This window comes from Bubalus kerabau, chromosome 1, assembly GCF_029407905.1.
Source record: "Bubalus kerabau isolate K-KA32 ecotype Philippines breed swamp buffalo chromosome 1, PCC_UOA_SB_1v2, whole genome shotgun sequence".
In the NCBI taxonomy this organism is placed as follows: Eukaryota; Metazoa; Chordata; class Mammalia; order Artiodactyla; family Bovidae; genus Bubalus; species Bubalus kerabau.
In genome coordinates, this window is record NC_073624.1 from 234,999,718 (window position 1) to 235,011,992 (window position 12,275).

General features: G+C 37.9%; 1 protein-coding gene across 5 annotated transcripts in view; it reads right to left on the reverse strand.

The window, feature by feature from the left end:
• The window catches only part of GEMIN5 (gem nuclear organelle associated protein 5), a 39,108-nt gene that overhangs the window by 12,563 nt on the left and 14,270 nt on the right, over window positions 1–12,275 (reverse strand). For 3 of the 5 annotated variants that reach the window (XM_055559793.1, XM_055559790.1, XM_055559796.1), the window contains 10 exons: window positions 11,930–12,063; window positions 10,592–10,665; window positions 9,688–9,869; window positions 7,670–7,809; window positions 6,154–6,325; window positions 3,747–3,974; window positions 3,141–3,254; window positions 2,640–2,762; window positions 1,510–1,608; window positions 953–1,090 (listed from right to left, as the gene is read on the reverse strand). In XM_055559793.1, coding sequence (XP_055415768.1) covers window positions 953–1,090; window positions 1,510–1,608; window positions 2,640–2,762; window positions 3,141–3,254; window positions 3,747–3,974; window positions 6,154–6,325; window positions 7,670–7,809; window positions 9,688–9,869; window positions 10,592–10,665; window positions 11,930–12,063 — 1,404 coding nt within the window. The remainder of the gene's footprint in view (window positions 1–952; window positions 1,091–1,509; window positions 1,609–2,639; window positions 2,763–3,140; window positions 3,255–3,746; window positions 3,975–6,153; window positions 6,326–7,669; window positions 7,810–9,687; window positions 9,870–10,591; window positions 10,666–11,929; window positions 12,064–12,275) is intronic. The other 2 variants (XM_055559794.1, XM_055559792.1) reach the window with 1 other exon arrangement.

Sequence of the window (12,275 nt, forward strand, 5' to 3'; positions counted from 1 at the left end):
AGGAATAAAAAAGAAAATGCTTGTTGTTAGTCACTGCATTAAGCAGAACATTTAGACAGTAATCAGTTGCTGTTATGATTATTTGTTTCATCTATCTCTCCCCATCCCTACACCTTGAAATGTAAATTGTTTCTTTGATTATGCAATACATAAAAAAATAGTACAACATTCAAATGTACAAGAGTATGGAAGTCAGACAGTGCTTACCCTTGTTTGGGTGTATGCAGACTGAGTGAAAAAGTTCATGAGAGAAGCTTCTAGGGTGCTGATAATGTTATATTTCTTGATATAGGTGCTAGTTAACAAGGGTGTATTCAGTTAGTGAAATTCAGGTACACTCATGACCTGTGTACTTCTCTCCCTCTCTCTGGCATACTTGAATAAAAAGCTACAAAATGCAGCATGGCATAAAAAATTTCCTTGTTATCCTGGAGTTGTCCCAGGCCCCAGACTTGTCCAGATTCCTTTCCCTAGAGACAACTATTATTACTGGTTTCTTTTGAAACCTTTGGCAACAGTCTATGAATATACAACCACACATGTATAAATGACAGTATTAAATATTATGTTGTGCATCTATTCCTAGATTCTTCTCACTTACTAAACTTTGGAGCTCCATTCTATATCAGAATACTCAGAGCTGACTCAGTTTTTTGTTATCGGAAGGAGTTTCTACTGTATAGAAATACAAGATTTAACCAATCTTATACTGACAGACATCAAGGTTCTTGTGATCTTTGCTGTTACAGATACTGCTTTAATCATGGTCCATGTTATCTGTCATTTTGCATGTGTAGGTACAGTTAAATTCCTACAGTTAGAACTGCTGAGTCAAAGGGTATGTGGATTTTAAACTTAATCATTATAGTTGGCCAAACTGTCTTTCAAGACAATGTCTATCTTTAGTGGATGTACCCTAGAGAGGCTAGAGCTTTTGTGGTAAAGAACATACCGACTGGTGCCATAGCCACGAGATTGTCTGTCAGCTCCCCTCTTTCTGCTGCAGTCTGCAGAACACCTTTTAGATCTCCTTTCCAAAGCATGAGCTGGTGAAATAACTCGGGGTGGCCATTTTCCAAGTGACTTTTTCCTGTTTGGAGGAGAAATAATATTTGGAAGATGTTTCAGAAACATTTGTCTGTATTGTCTTCTAGAAAAAGAAAGGCAGGATGAAAGAGAGGAATAAATTTCTAGAATATGTAGTCACTGGCTGATGGGTAAGTCACTTCCCAGAGAGTTCGTAATGGGGCCTGCAGCCCACTCAGTCATCTGTCCACCCACCCCCTTTCACTTATACTCAGTCACTCCGAATGAACACCAAAGTTTAGGGTCCTGTGATAGATGTGAGCAAGGGGTATCTGAACTTGCAAACAGAATTCAAAGCCTAGTTAGCTGACATGTAAAACTAGTCATTACCATGCCACAAGATGGGAGCCATAAAAGAAGTACATGCGAAGTGTTAGGAAAGCATAGAGACGGACAGGATTGTGTTGATTGGACTTGCCTCACCTTCAACCTCAATCATTCTGTACAGGGTAGCCCTGTCTGTGAAAAGCCCCAGGTGAAATCTTTCCTCAAGATCAGTAGACACATCCTCGTTTGGCCCTGCTAATTCAAAAAGACAAAAATTCAGATGAAAGTATTTAATACATTACTGTTTTCTGTTCAGTTAATTCAGACTGTATGTCTGTAATGCCCATTTCAGATTCTGAGACAAAGAGTCCTGTGCTCTTGTGTACCCTAACAGAGACCCCTACTGATAGCAAAATATGAAAATACTTCAGGCTTTTTAGGCTCAGTCTTGGCAATATCCAATAAGACAGTTTAGTTTGAAGTTTGCTCAAAGGAAAATTTGGGGGTGGGGAGGAAGGAGGAATGTTAAAAAGCCAACCGCAAATTCAGTGTATTTAAATGCAGGAAAAAAAAAAAAAAAACAAAAAAAAACCAGACCAAAAAAACTAACAAGCAAAGTCTGTAATGTAAACTAGGATCTTCCACAGAGGGATTCAATATAGATTGTTTTTGAAAAAGGCAACTGAATGATAACAGAGTGGCTTCAGGGGAGAAATGGAAGAGTGGGGTGAGGGATGGGAGGGAGATTTATTTTCTCTTTATACTGTTTGAATTTCATTTTATCATGTGCATCCCTTTTCAACACATAAAATTCAAAATTAAAAAGAAAAACAGTTGCTGTAATGTCAGAATAACACACATTAGTGAGGGCATTGAAAAGTTAAAACCAAAAAACCTACGAACTAAAATTGCCATCAAAAATTTTTAAAAGAACTGCCATATTAAGGGTATATTTCCAATAAACAAAGGATGTTCTTTTCTACGTGTACATGCTGTTTACTGGGGAAAAACAGTTGATGGAACTCACTGACACCGAGATACTTATGCCATTATACCAATTCCAGCACACAGATGGCTGGCAGCAACCTGACAACAGAGAAGCAGAGATCATGTCCCCAGGCACCGGGGAATGTCGATAGCGGCTGGAGTGCAGAGCTGCAGCAGGCATGATGCAGAAGCACAACAGTTTTGGACATCTGTTGACTCATCCATTAAACACCCAAAAAAGCACTTATGTGCCAGTTCCCAGAAGACTACGGATGGGCCAGGGAAGTTTATTTCTATACCTTTGGAGTGTTTGGTGGTGGCTAATACCAAACAGTCCTGATGAAGCTCCTCTTTGGATCTGTGGTCCAGACTTGTACTCAGTGGAAGCATGGAACGAGCTTTTCGCTTCTTGATTAAGGCTTCTGAAATGTAATACAAGTACAGACCATCTGAAGAAGAACTGGTTACAAACCCCAAACTGAATGCATGTCCACTGTGTATGCAACCCACTGGAAGAATACTGCTGAGAGGAGAACGTTCCCACTCTTAGAAGGAAGCTTTCACATTAAATTATTAGTAGCTGGGGGTAGTGTTTACAACACACATAGAGTCCCTGTGAAGCTCTGAACCAACATCAATAACTACAAAATGACAGTTCTTCCAAGTATTAAAAAAATGACCCCAAATCAAAACACAAATATTTAAAACCTAAAATAAAACCAAAACCCATACTCTGCTGAGTTTTCATTTGCATGTAATGAGGATGCTTTAACAAATTATTTTAGTTATTAGATACCAACCTGGCTTCTCTTTAGGTACCTCCTTTTTCAGTAAAGTGACTTTGTTATTAATGGTGCTTTTTGACTTTTCAAAACCTAAGGCTGCTGGAGTGCAGATAATTGGTTCTTTAGAAACTACATCATGGGGAGAAAGAAAAAAGTTTGGATGAGAACAATGTAGAATCTAGTTCTTTTTAAAAATTAAGGGCTATCCCAGTCTTTACAGTATGATTTTATCTATTACTCCAAATATAAGATGAAATATTTCAGACAGGAAGCATGGGTAGTCAGTCTCCCTTTCCCCACCTCTCAAACTGCCTTCCAGGAATCTGTAGATTTATCACCTAGAACTCTGACTAATTGATCTAAGGAAAATTATAAAGATTCTAGCCCTCACAACTTTAAAAACTTACCCTTACTTGTAAGGTTCTATGTATACGCTGCCCCAGCTTCACTTTGTTCCACAGTCTTATCTGCCCAGGTTGATAAGTTTTCTCTAGAGGACTTTACTATTTCCATCCCAATCATCCATTAGATTCCCTTAACACTTCAAAGGTAGACCTGACTTAGTTTCCTGGTCAGGACTCTTAAGTGCAAGAGAGTGAACCATGAGATTCGGCTCCATACCCGCTGCGGTGACACCACAGGGTGGCTCTGGCTCGCGGGCTTCCTCCTCGGTCTCCTGGTCTGACACGCCGTTCTCAATAGGGCCCAGGCTCTCCTTTACACTCTCTTCTTCATTCCCATCACATAATTCTTGCCTTACAGGCACTCTCAAAGTGGGCTTTTTCTTCTTTTTGGGCTTTGGTTTAGGTTGAGAGAGCCGCTTTTTCTCTAATTCAATACTTTTCTTGCCTATAGAAATCACAGTTCAGAAAAGGATAGATTAAAGTATATATTTGGGTTAAAAGCACTCTAGGAAATAAACTCCAAAACCTTATTGCTCTTCTTTTTAATAACATTCTTACCTTTCCCCCTGCTTCCCAATGAAGTCTTAGTTATATTATCAAAATGTTAACCAAACCAAACCCTTTTCAGATTTCATTAAATCATAAACACGATGCCCATTTACCCCTGAATACTTTAGTGTATATCCTACAAATAAGGGTATTCTCCTACATCATCACAGCACAACCATTAATATCAGGAAATTAACACTGATAGATTATTCATTCCCACTTTATTCAAGTTCTACCAGTTACACCAGAAGTGTCCTTTATAGTAAAAGGAAATCACTCCAGGACTACATGTTGCACTGGCTTGTTACATCTCTAGTTTCCTTCAGCCTAGAACAGGCTCAGATTTTATTTTGACTTTCATGACTAGAAACTCATGAATATCACAGGATATTTTGTCTGATTTCCCTCAAACTGGGTCTGCCTTATGTTTTGCATGATTAGGTTATACACTTTCAGCTGCAATACAAAGCAGTGAGGCCGTGTTTATCCTGGTGCAGCCTGTGAGGTAGCACATAATTTATATTTGTCTCATTATTTGTGGTTCACTTTGATTACTTGGTGTGCTTCCCTTGTAGCTCAGTTGGTAAAGAATCTGCCTGCAGTGCAGGAGACCCAGGTTTGACCCCTGGGTCGGGAAGATACTCTGGAGAAGGAAACGACAATCCACTCTAGTATCCTTGTCTGGAAAATCTCATAGACACAGGAGCCTGGTGGGCTGCAGTCCATGGGGTCACAGAGTCGGGCACGACTAAGCAACTAACACTTACTTACTTGATTACTTGAATAAGGAGGGCGGCACCTTGCAGCTTTGTCCCCACTAGTTGTACTAAAAATTGTTACTGTGATTATGGCCAAATGGCAATGTTCAGTTCCATCGTTCAGTCTACACTTACTAGGTGGCCTTCTGCTGAAAAGAACTTTTGCTTTTCTCTATTTATTTAGACTCTTCATTTATTTTTGTCAGTATGGACTCAAGAATTCCTATTTAATGTTTTAATCCTTTACTATTACTTATTTACTTTGAAAGCTTTTATCTTTTGATTTCAAGTTATCTTACTGAGATATAATTTAACACAAGAAAAAATACTAGATTTTTAAACGTTTTTATGAATTTAGACAGATGTATAGTCAGGTAACCCACCACCACAAATAAACTGTTGCCATTATTTCAAAATGTTCCCTCATGCCTCTTTGTAGTAGATTCCCCTCCTCCCTGAGCCCCAGGCAGGCACTGATTTGCTATCACTGTAGCTTAGTTTTGTCTGTTTTAGAAATTCATATGATTTACAACTACATTTCATGCTCTATATTAGTACTATACAGTGTTTAGTCTTTTCTGCCAGGCTTACTTTGCTAGGCATAATCATTGAGATTCACCCATTTTGTTGTATTTATAAGTAGTTACTTGCTTTTTATTGTTGAATAGTTCCACTATAGGATATATACCACAGTTTATTTACCAGCTGACATTTGTGTTGTTTCTGGTTTGTGGCGATTACAGATTAAACTATAAGGATTCTTTTATAAGTCTTTATGTGGATGTATTGTTTCATTTCTTGAGTACATTTCTAGTTGTTTATATAGCCTGTTTAGTTTTCTAGCTATTTCTGATGGGTGGGAAATTCTGGTTCCAGTTAGTCTCTTATAGCCAGAAGTGAAATTCTCCTGTTAATTATTTTCAAGTTCAGATTATCCCACATTTGGGTAGCCAGCCCCTTCAAGCTGGTTTTTTTGTCCTTTTGATGACCTCAGTTATACTTTTGTGGCAAATGATGCTGCAGACTTATCTTACATTTTTTCTGCCTAACCTGGAACTAGCCATTTCTCCAAGAAGCCCTGGTAGGTTCCTTTTAAGAGACTGATATTTAGAAAACAAGATCTGGGTGCTAGGTATACTTGTTACTATTCAGGTTTGTCTTCAGACCCCTTGGGGCTACTATCCTTGCCCAGGCTTCCATTCCCACCATACTGCTCTATTGCTCTGCATGAATGTCCTCCTTGCATGACTGATAACTTACTGAAGAAAGGAAAAAGGGAATGAGGCAAGCCCTTATAGGCTCCAGGTTCTGACTGACCTTGAGGAGGTCGGGAGTGTTCCTGCATGGAAGTGAGCCATTTATACACACAGAAATCATCTGCCCCTGAGTAGATGCAATCTGGATCCAGCGGGGACCACACAACGCAAAGCAGTCGACCTCGATGTCCTCGGAAATTGCATAGAGGCTCTTCCTGGAGAGTATCCCACACCTAAAACCAAAAGTCACACAAGAGAATAGATAATTTTTGGTTATTCTATTGTTTGGGGGGGGGGGGGGTTGGTATACATTTTTGAAAAAAAAAAAAAAAAAATCTGTGTACTCTTATTTCCTCTTGTAATTTGTACTTGCAGTTTCAGAAAGTGCTATTTCCTAATGGAGGTTTCTGTATTCTGGGATATAGAGGCATTCCCATAGGAAGGATTTTGAGCAAGCTTTTAATGGTGCCCTGTGGATTTCACTGTCCTGAACCAGTACTGCATGTTATCTTTGGGATGGGGATTCTGATACCTCTAATTCAGAGCCCACATCTACATGTGTGATGCAAGGGTTCTAATTTCTCACAGGTGATTCTTCTGTCTCAGGGCAAATGATCAATTTCCTCGCTATTTCCTGAATGACTCCAGTCTCCATTTCAAAGGGCAGCCAGTCATGGCTCTCAGCTCTGTGCAGACAGCTCATTTACCACTCAGTATTGAGACAGACATCCATCACTGATGATGGATCCCCAGTTGCTAAGGTCTGTTCTGGTTCTGATATCTGAAACTCACTTCACAGCTCTGGCTTGGCATCTCATCTTTATTTTTGAGAACTTGAAGATGTGAGCTACCGAGTTATTATTAGAAGTATTTTTTTCATGATTTATAGTCACCATTCTGTGATAGAACAGAATGGGAGGAGTACTTTTCACATCAACTTTAGTTTATCATACTGACAGTAGGTCAAAGTGAAATCTTTAAAAACATCAGTTTAGCTAGTTCCTATCAATATTCTCTTTCACCTAAGTTACAAAAAAACCCAAATTTACCCTGCCAAGGGCCCAGATATGTTTAATAAGATGTCTAGGACATGGGTTTGGGTGGACTCCAGGAGTTGGTGATGGACAGGGAGGCCTGGCGTGCTGCGGTTCATGGGGTCGCAAAGAGTTGAACACGACTGAGTGACTGAACCGAACTGAACTGAGAGCTCAGAAAAATCGCAAGGGAGAAGAAGAAAGAGTTTCAATTAGAGTACGTAGTGAAGAACCCGGAGAAGGCAATGGCACCTCACTCTAGTACTCTTGCCTGGAAAATCCCATGGACAGAGAAGCCTGGTAGGCTGCAGTCCATGGGGTCGCTAAGAGTCAGACATGACTGAGCGACTTCACTTTCACTTTTCACTTTCATGCATTGGAGAAGGAAATGGCAACCCACTCCAGTGTTCTTGCCTGGAGAATCCCAGGGATGGGGGAGCCTGGTGGGCTGCCGTCCATGGGGTCACACAGAGTCGGATACGACTGAAGTGACTTAGCAGCAGCAGCAGTGAAGAACCCACAGAATCAAGGATGCAACAGTACCTGAGCTGTACCATCATAGGAAGCGGATACCAGCCTTCCCTCATGATGTGGGCTCCATGCCAGACTGGTGATCTTGGCTGTGTGCCCTGACAGGGTCCGGTAGGGCTCTGTAATGGTCACTGGAGATTCAGGATTGCTCTCTAAAAGACAGGGGATGATGTCATTGGTACCAATAACAACAACAAAAAGACATAAAGGAGGGTTTTAATTAACATGGCAAGAGTCAATATTTTACCACATGCTTTCTACATGATTTTCATTGGGCAGCACTGTTTAGTGGTTAAGAGTGTAGGCATATCTACAGTGCCTGCCACATGGGCTTACTGTAAGAAGTGTTAGCTATCATTCTTTCTTTCTAAAAGCCATCAAAATGAAAGTAATGCCTTTAGGATGTGATACCAAGAAGGATGTATTATCATGTATAGTTAAAAATGTGTGACCTGAATCTAGTCGTAAGAATATATGAGACCAAACTCAGGACACATCTACAAAATAACCAGCTGGTATTTTTCCAAAAAAAAAAAAAAAAATCAAGATGAAAAAACAAAAAAGGCTGAGAGATATAAAGGACAATATTGGATCAACTGACAATACTAGAATAAGCATGGTAGATCAAACTATTATATTAAATTAACTGAATAATGGAATTGTGGTTATATAAGGGAATATCATTATTCTTACAAAATACACACATATTAAGGAATATGGCAGCATGACACGTGCAACACAAACACTTTGGAAAATACATACACCACAGCACAAAGCAAATACGACAAAAGGTTATAAGTTGTTGAATCTGTGAAAAGGTATATGGTGGTCCTTCATACTATTTTTGCAACTTTCCTCTAAGTGTGAATTATTTAAATATAACAAGATAAAAATAAAATGAAGTTTTTCCTGGTCATTTTTCCCCTTTTTCTGTTATTCAGTAGATATGAAATAAAAAACAACCAGGATGATAGTATTTCAGTAGAAAAAGATCTGCAATGCTTCTAAGAATTAAGTTAATGTACTTCTGTAAGTGATGCTGGAAAAACTGGACAGCTACCTGTGAAAGAATGAGATTAAAACATTTTTTCACACCATATAAAAAAATAAACTCATGATGGATTAAAGACCTAAATGTAAAACTGGAAACCTTAGAACTCTTAGGAACTCTTTGACATAAATGATAGCAGTATTATTTTGCATTTGTCTCTTCAGGCAAAAGAAACAAAAGCATATTAAAAAACAAAAATTATAGCTCTTGGCAATGAAGATGGGTTATGTGTTTGTTTTTTTCTTCATATTCAGAAAAAAAAAGTAATTATACTTCTTTCACATTAAAAAGTAATTATACTTCTTTCATATTAAAAAGCCTTTTTTTTTAATGTGACCACTTACTGTTTCTTCTAGGTGCTAAGGAAGTTCAGAGAAGTTTCAGCCTTGTTAAGGAATAAGTTGTATGAAAATATGAAAAAGATCAACCTGCTAGGCAGGGACCAGTAGTTACCAGAACACATGCAGATGCTGCAATAAGTGTGGGACTGAATCTGGGCTCTATCATATATGAGCTGTGGGACGCATGGAAGTGAGCTAACCCCCTGAGCCTCAATTAGGAAAATGAAGATAACAAAATCTACCTCCCAGGATTGTAAGAATTAGATGCAGTCATGCATGGGATGGGATATGTGTTGTACGTGTCATACTCAAACACTGAAGGAAGAGAATATAAATTGGCACCATCTTTTGGATAGTGACTTGGCAAAACTATACTTTAGAAAATTTGGAGGAAACAGCGATGTTTATTAATGAGGGATGGGAATAAGGGAGGTACTTCACTTTCTAAGTTAACATGTATTGTCATGTTTGAAATTTCTGTTGTGTCTTAAATAAGGTGAATACATTAGTTTTGAAAGCAGAAAAATAGTAAGAGTAGTGTTTAATACCAAAAAAAAAAAAAGAAAATGTACAAAGACTGGAACAAAAAGTAGCTGAACACATATACCACCCCCGGTATGGAAAGAAACCAAAGTTACCTATGACAGTCTGCAGGTTGTGCACATAAATGACTGCATTGTTGGACCCAGAGGCCATCAGATAGCTCAGTTCTGGCTGGCTGCCATGCTCATGATGCCAGCTAATGGTATTCACAAGCTTATGATGCTGCTGGATGGTGCAGATCAGTTTCAAGTTAGGAACCTTGAATATTTCTATTGATCTGGAATAAGAAACACACCAAGATAAGAAAGGATGCTCAAATTACAGTTCAGTGCAAGCAGGTATTGCCCTCATTCCATCAGTCAAAGAAAGGTGAAATGGAATAGGATAACCCTATCTAAACTGCAGAGGTTACTCTCTTACAAAAAATCAGGTACAAAAGGCAGTTCTTTCAGATTTATCAGCTTTAATAAATCTCAATAACCTCTGGAAAGTTGTATTTATCATGCTCTAAAAATAATAAATGGTACCAGGGAAAAACTAAAAGAAGAATTAATAAACCAATGGCTGAAATAGTAACCATGTTACTATGATCAACATTGGAAAGGGCAAAACAAAGTAAAACACCCTAAAAAACCAAACCAAAACAAAACATTGGAAAGGACATAGTAAGATCTAAAAAACATTTCTGCTTTTTTATTTTTTTCCTTTAAAAAGAATGAAGGGAGATTTAGGGAACTTAATTCTGGAGATAAGCATTCTTTGAAGCATACTACAGCCAAAACAAGAGTAGGCAAACATTCTCTTTGAGCTATAAATATTTAATTTATTTTGCAGTTCTCAATAATGCAGAGAGCTCCTGAGTTATTTAAGGATATCAGGGATAAGTCAGAATATCAAATACAGCTAGGCTTTCCCAACTAACATTACAGATGGCACTAGCTTGTGATCAAATATATGTGCAATTACAAAGTTTTTTTTTTTAAAGAAACAAATACATACCCATCTTCATTGCCAAGAGCCATGATTTTGCCATCTGCTTTCCAGCTGATCTCTGTGTGTACAGGCAATTTGTACTAGAAAAGCAAAACAAATCAATCTCGACTAAAAACATTGTTCTTGCCACACAGCTTACAAATCAATGATGACAGTGTGAGGGAAAAAAAAAATCAAACCCTGGTTTAAAAATGTTCTAATTACAACAGCCATTCTTATAAATTATCTACATAATTTGCCAAAGAGTTACTAAGAACAAGTATTCTAAATATGATTTCCTAACTGGGACAAAAGTCAGGCCAGTGAATACTAAATGTTTGCAGTGTCTAACCTTGTGAAATGAACTTAATTAAAATGATTTTTATCCCACAGTAAGCCATGAAACATGTCCACTGGCTTCGATAACATGGGGGCTGTCATCTCCTTAAAAGAAGTCATATACGCCACCCTTCTTCTCTTCCCATCTTTTCTGTTTCTTTTCCAGAATTTTGTTTTTCTCTTCTTCTGTTTTTATTAGAGAACAATTCCTTTGTTCCCCAAGGCTGCCTGGGCCCTCTTCTTTTCTTACTTGTCTCTCCACAGACCACTTCATACATGCCCACAGCTTCTTTAGCTACCACTCATATAAAGGGACTCTAAATTTCCATTTCCAGCCCAAATTCCTTATGTGAACTTCTGATCTATATTATTTAAGTCTTACAAAACTAAAAGCTTGTTAGGAACAGAAATTTTGCCTCTTTTATTCATTGTTGAATGTTCAGATAACATTTAAAACATGAAGGAATATAGCCAATAAAAACAATTCAATTGATGATTAAATATTATTTTTATAACAAAAATAGCCATACAAAAATAATGAGCAAAAGTAAAAAATGCTCATTTGAAAGAGTAAGGAAAACTCAACATTTATGGTTTCACTTAAAAAGACAGTTCTGGCATACAGATATATTGATACAATGGTAAAGAAAATGTGATTAAACGTGGAAATCTGGGTGAAGGATATAAGGAAATTATTTGCATTATTTTTGCAGCTTTTGTATAAATCTGTAATTATTTCACTAAAAAACCAAAATGATAATTCTGTTTTGAGCAAAATACCTCATAGTTGTACTTGGATAACATATTATAAAGTAATTTTTACAAATACATCCCTCTGGAGAAAGTGGCAGGTGTGAAAAGGATGCTTTATATTCAAGATCTGAAAGTTTATAATAAATAGCCATTGCAACTGAGAGAAGCCTGAAATCTGACAGCATAATGGATACCTCACATAATAGCATTTATCATGCAAGATGAGAAGATAAAACAGAGATCATGAGAAGACTTCAAATCACAAGAACTTACTTTGATTGAATTGGTGTCCCTGATGAGTTTATTGATGTCAAAGGCCTCTCCACTAAGCTTCCAAGGGTTGTGCTGTAAGACAATCCCTTCTCCTCCACAACTGTATAAAGTGAGGGAAGGTCTGTCTCCTTCTCCTACATGGAATAAGAAAAGAAAACTTATCAGTTTTGTACTTAACCAGCTTAACTGTGTGTTGCTGTAATATGACCATATTATACTGTGACATGTTTTATCTTCTGCCACTCAAAATAGTAGGGGTGCCAAAGCTGGGATCAGAAGACATGTTATCAAAGTTTTGGGGAATTTATCTTCTCTTACAGAAATAAGTACTGTCTGGCATTTAAAT